Source organism: Danio rerio, chromosome 10 (assembly GCF_049306965.1).
Source record: "Danio rerio strain Tuebingen ecotype United States chromosome 10, GRCz12tu, whole genome shotgun sequence".
NCBI classification, from domain to species: Eukaryota; Metazoa; Chordata; class Actinopteri; order Cypriniformes; family Danionidae; genus Danio; species Danio rerio.
This window is the reverse complement of record NC_133185.1, coordinates 18,368,928-18,388,603: the sequence shown is the minus strand read 5'-3', so window position 1 is coordinate 18,388,603 and position 19,676 is coordinate 18,368,928. Positions and strand designations below refer to the sequence as shown.

At 35.7% G+C, this 19,676-nt stretch overlaps 1 protein-coding gene across 1 annotated transcript in view; it reads right to left on the bottom strand.

The window, feature by feature from the left end:
- megf10 (multiple EGF-like-domains 10) overlaps positions 1–19,676 on the bottom strand; it is a 92,467-nt gene that overhangs the window by 55,457 nt on the left and 17,334 nt on the right. The window contains exons 2-5 of the mRNA NM_001423788.1: positions 14,186–14,304; positions 11,996–12,097; positions 11,230–11,330; positions 6,417–6,509 (exon numbers count right to left, since the gene is read on the bottom strand). Of these exons, the coding sequence (NP_001410717.1) occupies positions 6,417–6,509; positions 11,230–11,330; positions 11,996–12,097; positions 14,186–14,292 (403 nt within the window). The 5' untranslated portion in view covers positions 14,293–14,304. The remainder of the gene's footprint in view (positions 1–6,416; positions 6,510–11,229; positions 11,331–11,995; positions 12,098–14,185; positions 14,305–19,676) is intronic.

Genomic DNA, 19,676 nt, shown 5'->3' with positions numbered 1-19,676 from the left:
CCCAGCACTGGGAAACCCTCTCATTCACACACACACACACACACACACACACTCATTCATTCATTCATTCATTTTCTTGTCGGCTTAATCCCTTTTTTAATCTGGGGTCGCCACAGTGGATTGAACCGCCAACTTATCCAGCACTTTTTAAGCAGCCCTTCCAGCCACTACTTTTATTTCTTTCTATAGCTGGTAGTCTCAGACACCTCAAATGTGTCAAATTTGTATATTTTATATATTTATATATAGCCTTTATATACAGTTGAAGTCAGAATTATTAGCCCCGTTTATTTTTTTTTCCCAATTTCTGTTAAACGGATAGCATATTTTTTCAACACATTTTTAATCTCAATAGTTTTAATAGCTCATTTCTAATAACTGATTTATTTTATCTTTGCCATGATGAGAGTAAATAATATTTGACTCTATATATTTTAAAGACTCTTCTATACAGCTTAAAGTGACATTTAAAGGCTTAACTTAGGTTAACTAGGCAGGTTGGGGTAATTAGACAAGTTTTTGTATAACGATGGTTTGTTCTGTAGACTATCAAAATAAAATATAGCTTAAAAGGGGCTAATCATTTTAACCTTAAAATGGTTTATAAAATTTAAATAAACTGCTTTCATTCTAGCTGAAATGAAACAAATAAGACTTTTTTCCAGAAGAAAAAAATATTATCAAACATACTGTGAAAATTTCCTTGCTCTGTTAAACATAATTTAGGAAATATTTAAAAAAAGAATAAAAGAAAAAAATTCAGTTGGGGGCCAATAATTAGACATAATAATAAGACAGACAGTGTGACCAACAGTATTTATTAATAATCTGTTAGTTGATCAATCGGTCTTGTGCATATTTTACAAGCCTGCTTGCAACACTAAATATGAATTATGTAACACTGAAGAAAAAAAACTAAAAAGACCATTCGGTTTTGCAAAAAAAAAACAGAAGCAAGCAAATCTCATCCTGAATGTAGCCAATTATAAACAGCTCAAATCAAATCTTACACTTTCAGTTCCATTTAATCACTAAAATATGACAGCCTTTACATCTCACTTTCACACTGTCGTCAATGAGGCACTTTCGTCTGTAGTTCAGTGACCCTCTTGCTCCACCAACAGCATTAGGAAAATATGAAGCATGGAAGTTCATAATCCCACAGCTGTGTATTAGTGCTCAGAGAAATGGCTGAACAACTGTTTTCAAAGAATAACTTTTCCACAACTGGCTTTTGCAAATCTCACTATACTCTACACACTAGACTTTTCCGATCATTCTAAAGCTTGAGATTAAACATGACTGTGATTCTAATAAAAAAAATACTTACATCTGTTGTCTCTAAATGACTTTTCAGCCTTAACACATTGTTGAAGCTGCAGTATAAACATTTACAGCTACAAATACGTTTTCCACTTTTAGAATGACACACTGAAACATTTAAAAGATAAACATTATTATATTTTTATAGTTTAAAAAGCAAAATATTTACAAATATTTGAAATCATGACAATTCTTTTGTAGATAAACTTTTTTACTTTTCATTCATTAATTTTCCTTCAACTTAGTCCCTTATTTATCAGGTGTAGATACGGTGGAATCAACCACCTTTATAATACTATAAAAAATGTATTTATGTTTAAGATGTTTTAACATTGCCCAGAAACTTAAACATAACCGTTTTGCAATTAAAATACTTGGAACTTAGTACAGAAGGAAGTGTAATTGTTTCATATTAACCCTCGATCCTGCCATGTTCCTTAAACATCTTAAAACATTTTCTTAAACATTTTCTCTGTGATTCTGTACCGTTGTTGCACAACTTTGACCTGAGGCAATGAAAAAAATTGGGGATGGTAACTGTCCAAAAAAAAATCTATATACTAAAAATCAATCCCAAATGAACCTGAAAATAATGTATTTTTTTATCATTCATCATCAAAACGTGTACTGTAAACAGAGACAGTAAGTAAATAAATAAACTGCATTAAACAATTGTTATTGTAAACATAATTCCACTGATATTACAACAACGATGTCAGAAATGCAGTTTCAGTTTTCATAAGGATTAATTAGTAAAGTCTGTAAAGTTGCTCATAAATTATTATTATCGATACGGTGTGTTTAGATGCTGTTAATACATCAATGTTGTACGCAAAATGTAAGTGTATACGCATTGTAAATCATTATTTACAGTGCTTAGCATAACTGAGTACACCCCATTTTAAAAATGAATATTTTTATCCATTTCTAGAGTTCACACTTAGCTGATGATTGATAATAAAGCTAGTTTGGCGTGCTGTCCCGGGAGAGAGCCCTGAGCTTATAAGATCCTCGAGCCCTGGGCTCCCTCCCGGTGAAAGCCAAGAGGGGAGTTTGAGCTCAGGTAGATCTCGATGACTCCCCTCTTGCTTGTTGTAGCTAAGTGTCAGATATGGATGCTGAAAGGTGTACTCAGAGTTTGGCTAAAGTATTTGGATTAATTGTTTAGAGTGCTTGTTTTTGAACTGTGGGAGGAAACCGGAGTACCCGGGGAAAACCCACGCGACCACGGGGAGAACAAGCAAACTCCGCACAGAAATGCCGTCTGATTTGAAAAGGAATTAAACCAGGGGCATTCTTGCTGTGAGGCAACAGCGCTAATCGCTGGCCACCGTGACACACGTTTGAAAGGAGGGAAAGTAGGGTTGGGTGGGGGGGTTTCTTCAAGACGAAGATATTGAGATGAGAAAAGTCTGGTTATTTATAGTGAGTTAAGGATCGTCATTAGCTAAAGTTGGAACAGCTGTGAACAATCATAAGCACGTGATCCTTTCGAAAAATTTGTTTATAAACTTTACTTCTCAGTGAATCTAGGCAATAAAATTTGGTGCATTTAAATAAAACAAATTTATTAAACATATTTATTTATTCACATAATATTTAAGTCACCAAACATATTTAAAAATGGAAAGATAATACAGTTAAATGCAAACAAAAAATTGCAAAAAAAATTACAACCTAGTGGCACAGTAGGTAGTGCTGTCGCCTCACAGCAAGAAAGTCGCTGGATTGCAGGTTCGAGCCTGTATATCGGCACTTGTTGTACAGTACACAGCAGATCTCGCAACTCAATCTACAATTAGAGGTATACAAAGTTAGCTTTAGCTCTACTATAAAAGATCTGGGTGTCATATTAGACAGCAATCTAACTTTTGAAAACCATATATCCCATGTCAAAAAACTGCCTTCTTTCATCTGAGAAATATCGCTAAATTACCAAATATGCTATCCATCTCAGATGCAGAAAAGCTAGTCCATGCTTTTATGACTTCGAGGCTGGATTACTGTAATGCTCTATTTGCTGGCTGCCCAGCATCCTCTATTAACAAACTTCAATTAGTACAAAATGCAGCAGCCAGAGTTCTGACCAGGTCTAGTAAATATGATCATATAACTTCAATTTTATCCTCCTTACACTGGCTGCCTGTTAAGTTTCGTATTGAATTTAAAATATTACTTCTCACCTATAAAGCTCTAAATAATCTAGCTCCTGTTTATCTAACCAACCTTCTGTCTCGCTACAAACCAACTCGCTCTTTAAGATCTCAAAATTAAGGGCTTCTGGTAGTACCTAGAATAGCAAATTGAGTAAAGGAGGTCGAGCCTTCTCTTTCATGGCTCCTACACTCTGGAATAGCCTTCCTGATAACGTCCGAGGCTCAGACACACTCTCGCAGTACAAAACTAGATTAAAGACCTATCTGTTTAGTAAAGCATACACTCAATGCATCACCTAGCGGGTTCCACACAGGCTTCTGCATCTTGCTTATATACACTATGAACAGCAGCTACGCTAATTATTCTCTTTATCCTCTATTTTCACCTGGGGATACTCATCCCTAGGTCCTCAGATTATGCAGAGTCACTGATTGGATCCAAGACCAGCGACGAGATGATCCCAAGGTTTCCATATCCAGGACCAGGCCATATCCTGAGCTGCTGCTACGCTGATGGTCATGGGGAGTGGAGAACATGAGTCTGATTCCAGTGATGCTCCAGGGACAGACGAGTCTTCACTGAGCCCATCTTCCAGCCTCCACCGCGGTGACTGAAGCTCTGCACATGACTTTTGGCCAGCGGAGAAATTAAAATGGTCGTGCCCAGCTGAGTCTGGTTCTCTCAAGGTTTTATTCTTCTTCACTCTCCTATCAGGTGAAGTTTTTTTTTCCCTCTCCGCTGTCGCCACTGGCTTGTATGGTTCAGGATTGGTAGAGCTACGCATCGATGAATTTGAATTTGAACTCTCTGTAATGTGATTTTAAAATCACACTGAACTGAGCTAACCTGAACTGAACTGTACTTAAACACTAAAAACTGAACTACACTGTTCCAGTTACTATGACCATTTATGTGAAGCTGCTTTGACACAATCTACATTGTAAAAGCGCTATACAAATAAAGCTGAATTGAATTGAATTGAATTGAATTGAATTGAATTGAATTGAATTGGTTGGGGAACTAACCACCAGTGCTGATATACAGCCATATCGCACTGCTACTCGTGTGATATTGCTTATATATATATATGTATATATATATATATATATATATATATATATATATATATATATATATATATATATATATATATATATATATATATATATATATATATATATATATATATACACACTTACAGTATATCAATGCTTTACATGACCCAGTTGAACAAGCAGACCTAAAGGATTTTGATTATGTATGGCTTTTTTATTTACTCAAAGTAAAAAAATGTAATAAATGTGTAAACTAAACATGCCACAGCAGTCAGTATATAGCAAATACTGTTGGATTAAAGCTTCACTTACCAAAAGTGTAAGGTTTTTTTATTTATCGGTTGACAATATCAAGCATATCAGGGGCAATTTTGTACAGCTAAAAATAATAGGAAGCAAATGGGTCGTTTACGATTAAAAAAAAGATTGATAAAGAAGGCTTAAAAAGTTAAAAACAAAAAGCACTTTTTACTTGTGAATAAAGGATTTGTGGCCAGTAACATTTGAGAATGTTGTGATATTGTGCTGCCCTGGCCTAGATCTGACATCACATGAGCTGAGCCCTGAGGTCATTTCCTGTCTTTCTGGCCAATCATTCCTTTCACTTTGTTTTGCTCTTTGCGGTTTAAGAAAGGCCTTTATTCTCTCAGCCTCAATTCATTGCAGGGTGTTTTGTTGGCATCTTGTGGCCCGGAAAGGCCAGATACAATGAGTCTTCAGAGGGAATTAAAGTCATATCACAGCTGACTGAAACCATACTGCCAATCCTTGTTAATGTACCACTGTAATAAAACCAGAACTAAGATTTGCTATGGTCAACTAATCACGACCAGCCAAGCGTGTTTAGGGCCTGAGGCATGCAAAGACCCGGACCAAACAATAAGAGTTGAAACTCAAGACTCCTGATAGTCTGTCTGCCCATATCGTTCTCCTTTTTTGAAGCTAATTTTGAACTGTGTGTCATGTCTATTTTTCTCATTTCTCTATGACCCTATTATTCAGATACACATCATTTTTGATCTTTCTGATACATTCAGTTAAAGCCAGAATTATTAGTCTCTCTTTGAAATTTTTTTTCTTTTTTAAATATTTGCCAAATTATGTTTAAGAGAGCAAGGAGATTGTCACAGTATGTCTGATAATATTTTTTTTTTCTGGAGAACGTCTTATTTGTTTTATTTCAGCTTGATTAAAAGCAGTTTTAAATTTTTTTTAAAACATTTTAAAGTAAAAATTTTTAGCCCCTTTAAGCTCTATTTTTTCCGATTGTCTACAGAACAAACTATCGTTATACAATGACTTGCCTAATTAACCTAATTAACCTAGTTAAAAGCAGCTTTTAATTTTTTTAAACAGCATTTTGAGGACAAAATTATTAGCCCCTTTAAGCTATTTTTTTCGACTGTCTGCAGAACAAACCATCGTTATACAATAACTTGCCTAATTACCCTAACCTTCCTGGTTAACCTAATTAACCTAGTTAAGCCTTTAAATGTCACTTTAAGCTGTATAGAAGAATGTCTTGAAAAATATCTAGTTTCCCCCACAGTCCAAAGACACTTGGTATAGGTGAATTGAGTAAACCTAATTGGCTGTGAAATTATCTATTACTTAGTTTATTCTATTTGCTATGAGACCAAAAAATGTGTGAAAATGCTGATTATTGAGATTGTGATTACACTTGCTGATTTTGATGAAGTAACAGAGTATCTATATCTGATTTTTTTTCAAAGTTCACATAAAATTTTGAATGGCTTTTGTCACTCGATTAGATTCATGTTTAAAGACTCTAAAAATGGAGTTCAGATTAATTATACAAGAGACAAAAAGAGAGTGTATGTGAGAGAGAAAGAGATAGGCAGGCACAGCTGCAGAACTTACCGCTGGAGCAGTCAGCCCCTCCCCAGCCCGGCTCACACTGACAGGTGTTGGGGGCCACGCAGCGGCCATGCACACATTTCTCAGCACAGTGGGCTACAGCGAAAACAAGAGAGAGTAAGGTCAGGTTTCAGTCCTTCAATGAGGAGACAAGCAAACAAACACAAGCAGAAACCACATAAAACCCATGAGATACAGTACAAAGAGACGATGAGTCTAGGAAACCCTGTCTCTTCTGGAAACTCACTGGCCACAAATCCTGTGCTCTATAAGTGTACCTCAAACATCAGATAATCTTATAACTGGTTGTGATTGTCACATATACAGTTAAAGTCAGAATTATTAGCCCCCTGTTTATTTTTTTCCCCAATTTCTGTTTAACAGAGATTATTTCAACACATTTCTAAACATCAGAGTTTTAATAACTCATTTCTAATAACTGATTTATTTTATCTTTGATATGATGGCAGTAAATAACATTTTACTAGATATTTTTCAAGACATTTCTATACAGCTTAAAGTGACATTTAAAGGCTTGACTAGGTTAATAAGGTTAACTAGGCAGGTTAGGGTAATTAGGCAAATTATTGTATAACGATTATAAATAAAATAAAAATTAGCTTAAAGGGGCTAAAATTTTGACCTTAAAAGGCCTTTTAAAAAAATTAAAACTGCTTTTATTCTAGCCGAAATAAAACAAATAAGACTTTCACCAGAAGAAAAAATATTATCAGACATACTGTGAAAATTTCCCTGCTCTGTTATAAACATTGTTTGGGAAATATTTAAAAAAGAGAATAAAAATCAAAGGGAGGCTAATAATTCTGGCTTCAACTGTGTGTCTTTTGTGTGGTGAGATTAATCAGACATTATCACATTATAAGCCTCAGTGCAAAGAACTTTCAAGAGAATGTTAACATTATTCACCAGATACACTCATATCAGTGTGCCAGAATTATCGTGATGGTGAAGTTATCTATCATGGTAGAAAGTTAATGTATCCTCGAGTTTAGGAGCATGTGATTACAGTCACATTACTGCAAACATACAAAAGAGTCTTTCAGGCTCAAAAATGTCTTTTTGAGTTGTTATCTATCTATCTATCTATCTATCTATCTATCTATCTATCTATCTATCTATCTATCTATCCATCCATCCATCCATCCATCCATCCATCCATCTATCATCTATCTATCTATCTATCTATCTATCTATCTATCTATCTATCTATCTATCTATCTATCTATCTATCTATCTATCCATCCATCCTTCCATCCATCCATCCATCCATCCATGTCTTCAAAATTGATTCATATATGAACAATGAATGAACATTTCTCCCAACACTATTTACATTTGCACAACAGTAAATGCATTTCTCAAAACAATTAGCACAAACTGCAAAACCTAGTTGATAACCTGCAAAAGCGTGTCACTTGCTCAAAATGGATAGCTCATTCCTCAAAATGCAAGTATTCATGTCAATCAAGTGTCAGTGTCATCAAGATGAAAAGTCCTGACACCATTGTTTATGAACAGGATAGTCAAATGGCTGTCAAGTTTTCATTATGACAGTTTACTCTGTATGTTTGTTCCAATGCGAAATAAGTCCGATTTTGGTGACACTTTTTGAAAATTCTCAAGACAGCACTCAATACTATTTGCTCAGCCTTTTGAAAACTAAAGTAAAGTTAGACATCACTGCATTTATTGAGTTATCTGAGTAAAATACACTGAATATGTATGTTTCACATTTTACTGCATTTGCTCTTTACAATCGTAATTTATTCACAGCAATGTGCAAAAGAATAAACACACCCTTATTTACAACAAACATAAACTTCCATTGAGTAGAACTGTGCACAACTGTAAACAATATTGCAGTACATATTGGAACTGAACCTACAACATACAGAGGTCTGTAAATCATTGATGAAATTGTTCAATTCAAACAAGAAATTTAGGAAAATAATATTTAAATTTTTTATAAAATTAGCTAGACAGTTTTTGACAACTAGTTCAACATTTTTGTATGTAATGACTCAAGTAATGAAATGAAGACTAATAGTTTTATATGGAATGACTATTCAGCATTCACAAGTTTAGTTAATTTTGACGTGACATAAGCAAATGATAATGTTATAAAACAACAGGGAGATATATGAAAGCAATTGATGCATGTCCAAAAGCATTTGCAATTTGTTGGAAGGAATGAGAAACTGCTACTACTCTGTAAAAAATAATTCCGTAAAATTTAAGGTAAAAAAACGACAGCTGTGGTTGCCAGTACTTTACCGTTAAAAATACGGTACAAACCGTAAAAGTAATTTTTCATTTTTACGGTAAATTACCGTATTTTATTCATTTATAGAAGTAAAATGCCTGTATTTTGAACGATCAACATTTACACATCTTTTGTTAAACAGTTAGACACGTTAGCACACCCACATGCAGGTGGTGATGAGGAAGTTACATATTGAGCCAATGCTCATTACAATCAACTTTTCCCACAAGCAGAAAAGAGTATCAGCATATAGAAGGTGCTCAGTGTCATTCACACAGCTACTAAACACCAGTATGGTAACACGCATAAAATAAAATTCAAGAAATAAACATTGTTTACCAACATTAGATGTACCATAAATCTCTAATGTTCATAACTGATGCGGAAACAACTAAAAAGATCCATAATAATGTCAACCAAATGCATAAAAAGTGATGTGCCATGCAGGGAAATCTGGGAAAGTCAATTTACGGTTATTCGCCGTATATATAAAGGAAAGATACCGTTAACCAGGTTAGGGATTTGTACTGTAGCATTTTTACAGTTTTTTACAGTTGAAATCACAGCCATTTTTTACAATGTATGATGTGCACAAATGACTAACTGTTGTGCAAATGTAAATAGTGTTGTGAGAAATGCACCAAAGCGACTGAGAAAAACTGTAATTCTGGACATTTTATTATTCCCTGAATATCAAAATCAACTGTAGGTGCTAGATCTTACTCATATCTGGCACCTAAACTCTGAAACAGCCTTCCTAGCACAGTTCGGGAAGCAGACACACTCTGTCAGTTTAAAACTAGATTACAGTTTTTTTTGTTTGCTTTGACCTGGTTAAAGAAACTAGGTTCCACTTCATTTTCATCATCACTATCCCATCAGAGCAGAAGACAGGTCTTGCAAATTTGTAAACCCTTTCTTATTGGGTTGACACATTTCCCCACCATTTTTCAAAACAGTTAACACGGATGTCATTCAAGCAGTCCAAACTCCATTGTTTTAGCTATGGTAACCAAACAGAAACCATCAATTCCTAACCATTTGAAACTACCAAGATCATTAGGAATTCATTGAAGCACTGGTTTGGCACTCCTTCACAGAAATCTTTAATTAGTAATCAGTCTGCAAACATTAAAAACGGTGGAAGGTCTGTGTTGTTCTGTGCCAGCATGGATGGAGGAGGTTAACAGTGGCTATGTCCTATACTCCCAATAGATTTGACTGTATACTGGTGTACATGTGTTTTCTCTAATTTCCAGTATTGTATTACTTTTGTCTGTTTTGTTTTTTTAGAGTATTTCTGTTTTCAGCCAGAGTTTGAATTCAATATAAATTTAATCAAAGCATTTGTTTTTCTGGATCCAATTCTTTGCAAAAAGGCAAATCTGACAGCCCAAATAGAAAGACAACAAATTTCATTGGCAATAGGCTACAATGGCAAGCAATGGTGTACTGATTCACACTGAGCTCTGTATTTTGTGTTTTTGTTGTCCATTGGGTAGTGATTAATCGAAAGAGCTCATATACTTGTTTGCAAGTTGTGTTGTTTGACGGTAAAACTGGCTTTCGTTGCATATTTTAAATGTTTTGACACTGTTTGTGCAAGCAAAATGTGTCATTTTGACCATGAGTGCTGCTGTTTAGGCCTGTGTGTTAACTGTTTTGAAAATGTGGAGTTTGAGTTGACGGCTGCATCAAAGCAATCAAGAAAAACTGTAAGAACACATCTCTTTGCATTAGCATACACATAAAACACAAATGCTTTTGAAATCCAAATCCTCCAAAGAATTTTTAATCTGCATCATTTAGGGCAACCGGAGCTAGGAACACTTCCCAAAAGACATTGTATTTTGAAAAGCATCTGCACTTATGTTAGTTTGTTTTTATTATTCCTGGGGTTTCCATAATCCTGGACCAGGCCGTATCCTGAGCAGCTGCTGTGGTGGTCATGGATTAGTGGAGAGCATGAGATTGATTCCGGTAAGGCCCCAGTGACAGGCGAGTCTTAGCATTGATCCAGAAAAGCCAGCTTGTAAACCAGCCGGTGACCTCTCCTCCTGCAGCTTCTCCACGATAGATGTCCAGGTTTCTCCAGCCTCCGGCACCTAGACTGAAGCTCTGCAAGTTTGGCCATAGAAGAAATGGTTGTGCCCAGCTGAGCCTGGTTTCTCTCAAGTTTTTTTTTTCCCTTCACTTTCATCAATTGGTGAAGTTTTTTCCTCGCCGCTGTCATCACTGGCTTGCATAGTACGGGACTTGTGGAGTGTCGCATCGATGGATTTGCTCTTCAGTGTTTGGACTTTCAACAGTGAAAATTAAACCACACTGAATTAAACTAAACTAAACTTCAACTCTGAAAACTGGACTGACACTTCTATGTGAAGCTGCTTTGACACAATCTACATTGTAAAAGCGCTACAGAAACAAAAATGAATTGAATTAAATTGAAATAATTGGAAAAAGGGACAATGGGTAGAGCTGGCCCAAAAAAAGATTAAGAAGAGTCTGTACAGGTAACAGAGTTATACTCACGAACGCATATATCTCCACTCTCATAGAAACCTGGGCAGCACTGAGACTTGCGTCGATGCATTGTCTTCTCACCCCTGCGATAGGCCGTTCTGTAGCTTACTCTAAAATAAAGGAAAACATCATTACTGATTTAAAAACAGCATTTATCCACAGGACATTCTATTATACAGGTGTTCTATTATACTGATATATACAGCTGAATTATTAGCCCTCCTTTGATTTGTTTTCGGTTTTTTAAATATTTCCCAAATGATGTTTAACAGAGCAAGGAAATTTTCACAGTATGTCTGATAATGTTTTTTTCTTCTGGAGAAAGTCTTAGTTGTTTTATTTCAGCTAGAATGAAAGCAGTTATTAATTTTTTTAACACCCTTTTAAGGTCAAAATTATTAGCCCCTTTCAGCTAATTTTTTTTTCTTCGATAGTCTACAGAACAAACCATCGTTATACAATAACTTGCCTAATTACCCTAACCTGCCTAGTTAACCTAATTAACCTAGTAAAGCCTTTTAAAGTCACTTTAAGCTGTATAGAAGTGTCTTGAAAAAAATCTAGTCAAATATTATTTACAGTCATCATGGCAAAGATAAAATACATTAGTTATTAGAGATGAGTTATTAAAACTATTATGTTTAGAAATGTGTTGGAAAAAAAACTTCTCTCTGTTAAACAGAAATTGGGGGGGGAAATAAACAGGGGGGCTAATAATTCTGACTTTAACTGTATATAAACAACATCTACAGCAAGTGTTGTAAACCCCACACACCTGTGCTGAGTGCATTTGAACCAGTTGAGGATGTCCGTGCAGCTGGTGTAGTAGATTTGATCAAACGGATGAGCGTACGTCTCCTGCACGGTCACTGAGTAACTGAAGAAGACACACATACACACACATACACACACACACACACATGAAAGCTGCATCTCTAATATGTCTGTGTGGTCTCATTACTTAGCCAACACTAATAGCTAATGAGAACAGCAGTTCTGTGCAGTTATCTGTGTATAAAAAAAGGATGCTGCTGACAAACTACAGACATAGTGTCACATGGTCGTCGTGTGTGGGCTACCACTGCTATGAAATGCATGGGGAAAATAAATCAATAGAGTAAACTGTTTACTCTCAACCAGCTCTAATGTAGATCTTAAGACACCTGTCCGTGGATTTTTGTGTGCTGTATTTTAGATATTCAGATACGCATCGACTCCACAAATTCCTGCTCCTACAATAAAACAGTAAAGAGCATCAAAAAGCTCTTTGTTTGTTTGGGAACAGTTGTGCCTGTTGGCTGTTTTTATTGCCATTTAGGCGACATTCAATAGTAAAAAGAACTTTACTCTTCTATAAATAAGAAATATCAGTAAAAATAACTGTCACACTGTACAATAAGGTTTATTAGTTAATGTTAATTAATGCATTTACTAACATGAACAAACAATGAATAATACATTTAGTACTGTATTTGTTCATGTTAGTTAACGTTAGTTAATGAAAATACAGTACTTTATTGTTAGTTCATGTTAACTCATGGTGCATTAACTAATGTTAACAAGCACGGACTTGGATGTTATTAGTGCATTAGTAAATGTTCAATTATGATTAATAAATGCTGTACATGTGTTGTTCATGATCAGTTCATGTTAGTAAATGCATTAACTAATGAATCTTATTGTAAAGTGTTAACAAAATAACAACAGTTGGATCCAATATTTTTTTCAGTAGTGCTTTGACGTAAAGACAGGCTTTTCAAGCAAGTTTTTCTCATGGTGTTCATCTATCTGAGTGCTATTAAGAAATTTTAAAAATGTTCATATATTTTTTTTCCATGGCAGTTTAAGTACAGCAAATAACCCAGGATGCTGTGAACGTTCCTGAGAAATCTTGGACAAATACATTAGACTCATTTGGCCGTACGGTCACACATTCTCTGGTTTAGGAAACTCTTCCACAGCACACAGCTGTTCCCACACATTACGAGTGAAAGTGAATCTAGCTGGGAAGAAAACTCCATCTTTGTTCTTTTCAATCGCCTTTAATGGATTTCCGAGCTTTTCCCTAATTTGGCCACAGACATCTACTGCCTGTTAACACTGAGTGCGCAAGTGAATGCGAGCCTGTAGATGTATTTGGTCCTCTAAGCTGAAGGAAATCACCTTCTTGAGCAGGTGATTTTCATTGCAATGGTCTTTATAAATATTTTTGTGATAACATTACACCATAGTGAAACCTAACCTAGTTTTTATATGTTTTTTTCAAAGACATGTTAACAGACTGCCTAAAAAAATGGGTGTTCAGTTCTTTTACTCATGCATTGTCATAATGCAAACAAGTGTGTTATAGTGATTTGAAAATCAGTGTGTGTAATGTTTTGCAAAGAATGTGAAGCTGACAATGTGCTTACAGTCATGCAGATCTAGCCATGTGTTTGGTTCAAGTAATGTAATGTAGAGTAATGTTTTGCTAGTTGTGGGAAAAGTTTAATTTTAGTGTGTAAGCAATCATAAAAAAAAACTGCAAGTAGTCACAATATAATTATACATTAACATATTATGAGTTCATGATGGTTAAATTAAGCATAAACTAATGTGGTAATTAAAACATTAATTAACAAACAATCATGTACTAGCAAGTAATTAGGGTAGCCATTATTTACACATGAACTCATGTGACTCATAAAGCTAGTTTATGATTAGCGCATGCATAAACTCATGCTTCATAGTAAAGTAATGTTTAGTTGACATATTAACACATCATTATTCATGTACTGTTTTTGTATAGTTGTGTAAATTGCTTCCTTGTCCTCATTTGTAAGTTGCTTTGGATAAAAGCGTCTGCTAAATGACTAAATGTAAATGTAAAGTGTTACAATTAATTGTAACGACAAAAACTTCTAGGTAACTGCAAAAAAGACAGTGTTTGTGTTTGTGTGTGTGTGCGTGCGTGTGTGTTTCTTACCTTTCCCAGTGACTGCAGACATTAGGGTCATCCAGGTTGAGTGATGATGTCAGAGCAACCAAACAGCATGACACAGCCAATAGAAGAGGACCACAGGATGACATCATTTCAGGAAACACCTTCACACAAACCCAAAAATACATACAATATAACTTTTTTAATGTAGTCTGTGGCCAGTCTGTGGATACTATTGTCCTGCACAAGAATATTATGGTTATTATCCATAATATCATATCATATATCCATACTATTAATGATCTTCATTATTGACATTCTGTGTAGCATCTATCAAAACGCTACATCAAGTCATTCAGCAGTACTTCAAAATTCGATAATTGTGATAGGTGGGATGTTCCAATATTGCTTTTTTTTTTAAGTATAATATTGGAAACTCTTTAAACTGGTCTAGTTAATGTATAAATAAGCTGATCAATGCTACTAAAATGAGTACACTCTAAAAACGTTGACTTATTCATTTACTGCAATGATTGAGTTAAAAATATTTGGTGCTTTATTGGGCTATTTTTAACCTTTATTGGGTTATTTATAAGGCTGCAACTAACGATTATTTTAATAATCGATTTATCTGTCAATAATTTTTTCTATTAATCGGATTTTAAAAAAAGCTAGGAAAAGCATTTATTTTCAACCCTTTATTCAAAAAAGCTCATCCCTGAGCTGTAAGAAAAGTTTTCTGCAGTGCAGCTATACATGACAACAGATGAAAAATGAAAGATCCAAAGAAGGTGAGTGAATAAAAATGTGTCTTTAGTCTTGCAATGCAAAGTAACTCTACTACCACTGCTTTACTGCTGTTATTAACCCTTTCACTGTTGAGTTTAAAAGATTCTATCTAGCCTGGGAGTCAGTTTTTTAGAACATTCACACTTAATGTTTCCGTGGTGACGCATCACGTTTGTCCCGTGATACACCGCAGCCACAACAGTGATGTATGACAGATGTATCCCTTTAATTTAGTTTTTTTCTGTTTTAATTAAACATATTCACATGCTTGCTCATCATGTCATCAACAACCTGATATTCCAATTCACTAAATGTGTAAGTGATCGTGATCTATAACGTGAGATAGACGTCTCCATGTTTACTTGCGGCCACTGCCTCATTCATAAAAAGCAAAACATGCAGGATTCAGCAGGTACATTCATAAGTTACTCCCAAAATACATGCAAGTAAGTGGCTGGTGAACTTAGAGAAGCGTATATTCAACTTTATAGTTACTTTACTATGCGTAATGTGTATCTGATATGAATAAAACACATCAGCAAATTATATTTGAATGGATTGTTAGACTTCCATGTGTGTTTTACAACTTTAAATGTATTGTTTTACTAGTACTTGTGTGTATTTACATATCTAAAACATAAATTGAGTATTAGGTGGTTAAAACGCTGCATAATTGTGACACGTCAGTTGAGTTGGTTTTGTTTTCGGAAAAAAAAAAACGAAAAAAAGAAGCACTTTTCCGATGGTCCCTTACTGAGAGCTTGGTTCAGCGTGACCCCTCTCTGCCTCAGCGCAAATTGCGACTGCTTAAGTGGAGCAGGGCTTGTAATATCGAGCGAAAAAAAAGAAAAAGGCAGCGGTGGAACATAACCTGCTTTGTCTTTTTAAAGGAAACACAGTTTAGCTCTTTTTAGGGAAGAGGTTTTTTGAATGAATGTCGTCTGCCACTGAGTGTGTCAGGAATACCGAAAACAAACCAACTTAACCCCGCTGTCTTTTTCTGACTTAGTGCCAGACACAACCAGCACCAGGGACTTTACGGTTCTCACTTCAAAACGAAACAAAAGTAGGATTCTCAAGTGATTCTTCCGCATCATCCCTGTCACAACAAATCGATAATGAAATTCGTTGCCAACGCTTTTAGTAATCGATTTTCATCGATTAAATCGATTTAAAAATAAAATATGGCATGAAATAAAAATAAAATATTTATGATATATTTATGTAAACGTCAATAAAAACACAAAAAGAAAATATTTATAATATGGCAACATATCATAAAGTACCTTAAAAAAATAACATTTTCCATTTTCTTACAGCACTTCAAGATAAGTTATTTCAAGAAAAGAAAAACAGTCAAATATTATTTTTTATAGATTAATCATAATGCGTGCAGTAGAGGATTAGTTCAATATCTTGTCCTTGTGTCTTTATTGTATTGTTAAAGCACATAACAAATTTTTCAACGCAATCTTGTGGCAATTCGTAAGTTATTGATTTAGTGGCTTATTTGTATGAATTCATACGATCGAATTCATACAATTTAGTACAATTAGCTCATTACCCAATGACGGTTGGGGTTAGGGGTCGGGTGCCACGGCTTCTTTTTAAAAACCGTACATTTTCGTACGACTGAACTCGAATTCATACGAATTAGCCACTAAACTGACAAAACGTAAAATACTTACGTTTACTCATGAGATCAGGCTGCATTTTTCATTGTTTTAGTTTGTATTGTTTGTTTTGTGTTTGATAAATGTAATGTCTTCATCTCCTTTAGAAATATATAATATATTTATTAGGAAAAATAAATACTTTTTTACTGTCTGTTTGTATATTGAACTAACTAATTATTGTTAGTTCATATTGTATATTGAACTAATTTTGCTATTTAAACCTGTTAAAAGAGAACTTCTTCAACTCACTCAAATCACTTTGATTGTCACATCATCAGCAGTATGTGTGCTATGATAAGTAAAAAGCTTAGGTTATTGCTCCAGACAGTGCAAAAACAATGACATACTCCAAAACAATATACTATTAACAGTAAATGCCAAGTTCTTGTACTTGTAAAATCATTTACTAAGTAAAGTTTGTTTATAAACTAATTTCGAGAGGATCACGTGCTTATGATTTATCACGGCCGGTCTCGTATTAGCTAATCATTATCTTCCAATCATATGAGCCCTAAGCTACTATAAAGAACCACAGTTTTCAGTCCACATTATCTTCGTTTGGAAGAAACCCCCCTTCCTCCCCAATTCTCCTCCTTGACATTGATTGGGCGGCACGGTGGCCCAGTGGTTAGCACTGAGAGCCTCACAGCAAGAACACCACCGGCCTAATTTCGCCTAGCTGGTGGGAGTTTCTGTGAGGAGTTCGTATGTTCTCCCCATGTTCGCATGGGTTTTTCCCCGGGCTCTCCGGTTTCCTCCCACCATCTAAAGACATACATCCTGCTTAAGAACCAAGCACGCTTTAGCCCCCTTCTAAGATTTTCCCTTAGCTATCGCAGTCGGGGAGTTCTGAGATCCACCAAGCTCAGGCTCCCCTCTAGCTCTGCGAACGGGGGAGAGCCCCGGGCTCGAGGATCCCTTGAGCTTGGGGCCCTCTCCCAGGACAGCATGCCAAACAAGCTTTGATAGATCATTTGCTAAGTGTGAATTCTTGAACTATTTTAATCTTTTTCATATACTGTAACTACAGCTACACTTTTTAGAAGGCTGTTTAAGAGTTAGAATGATACTGCAAAACACTGCTAGCAACATATAATACCTTAGCTTCCCTCCATTTTTAAAAATGTGCATAAAACAAAGCAAATCATTTGGTTTAAAACGTATGTGCAATGGACAGTCTCCTATAGTTTAGAGTGTCGTGCTGAACTCTTCAAAATATCCTGCTGACTGCTTTATAGACATCAATGTCTTGGTGTCACTCTGACTGACGAAGATTGAATCATGTATCTTGTTGTGTGTGATCAACAGTTGCATCACAATATAGATACTTTAGAAATTAGAAAGGAATAAAACCGATTTTACACATCAGAGGTACTTTTTAGCTTTAGCATTTAACAATGTGTGTCAAAGCAAAGCAAATGTTTTCACATTTGGGGGATTTGATGATTTAACAACAAGCTTCCTGAAGATACAATATAAGTACAAATCACACACTCCTTTACAACTCAGTTATTGTGTGCATATATAATCCACAAATACCATCCAGATGGGCATACTCTGCATTTCACAACAAATTTGTGGACCGTGAGAGATTTGGGAGAGTTCTGTTATCACCCTGCAGAGATGCAAAGCTGTGAGAAATCACATGTGCACACAAACACATCATTTCCCATGGTAGCCCTGAAAGAAAGCTCAGTAATGGACATCCTGGTCTTGTAGTAGCTGCTTTTAGGAGGATCGGCTGCCAGCAGTGACATTTGTAGCTATTAAACAGATCTGAACTAAACTGAATTGAACTTCTATAGTGATATTTATACTAAACTAAACTGAAGTTTAAATAGATTTATATTGAAATGTTTTCTAAAATATAAATATTTACACCAGGATTCCACCACTACTCTCCTACCTGTCTGACTTGTTGGAATGCTCCACAATCTGAAATATTGTCATGGCTTTTTATTGATGGCTGTGTCTAATCTTTGGCACAAGTTTTATTGTAAAAAAAAAAAAAAAAAAAGTGCAATAGAAATAATAATTTAATTACATTGAATTGAATTGAACTGAATTGGTTAAAGACTAGTTTGATCATTAAGTTGTTACTGTGGTGTTTAAAATAGTGTTGGTGTGTTGATTATTTAGTGCAGGGGTCAACAATCTGGGTCCTGAAGGGCCGGTGTCCCTGCAGGGTTTAGCTCCAACCTTCTCTATACACCTGCCTGGATGTTTCAATTATAGACTGACTTCATGCGGCTGCCATTTTCTAAAGCGAAATCGAGGCTGCGGTGGAAAGAAACCAGGAAGTATGATTGGGAGTTACATTGGAATGTTCTGTAACTGGCTATATATCCTATCAGCGAAGATAAAGTGACACAAACTTATCATTTCTCTGCCTTCCGGGTGACCCGAAGGTCCGTTCTGAATGAATGGTGAAAATAAAAAGGGATATTAGAGCTCATTTTCAGCTAAGTTAAGGGAAATGGCACTAGTTAGCTAACGTTTTCCTTTCCAAACACACGTTTTAGATGCCATTCATCAAACTGGAGTTAATGAACTGATTCTTTCACTATATTAGACTTGTCACGATACTGAATTAAAAGAAAAACGGCAATTTCGCTCTAAGATTTAAGGCAATGTTGATGGCTTTCTTAAAACAGCGCTGATTTGCCATTGTGTTCACGTGTTCAAGAGAAATGATTGTGATTGGCCGAGAAGGTCATCAGTTCACCCACCACTGTATACTGACACAAACACAGACGAGCCGAGCGATCTGAAGTAAATATTTCAACCCAGGCTCATTCTGAAAACGTAGTCCAGCGGACGTTTCTGGAGAACGCAAAATACATCCCGGAAGGTACGTATTTGTGCAGTTTTTGCGAATCCGTGAGAGGCCGCTGTGTGTGCTTTTTCGTACCTCGAACGTCTCTCGCGAGTTCCGTTCGCGCCCGCGCTCTTCTCGCGTCAACCCACCAGAGGCCGCTGTCTGACTGACCGAATGATTGACTGCGCGACCAGCCAATCGGCTGACCCACTCTCCTCCTTCCCATTAACCCAACCAGTTTTACCGATTGACC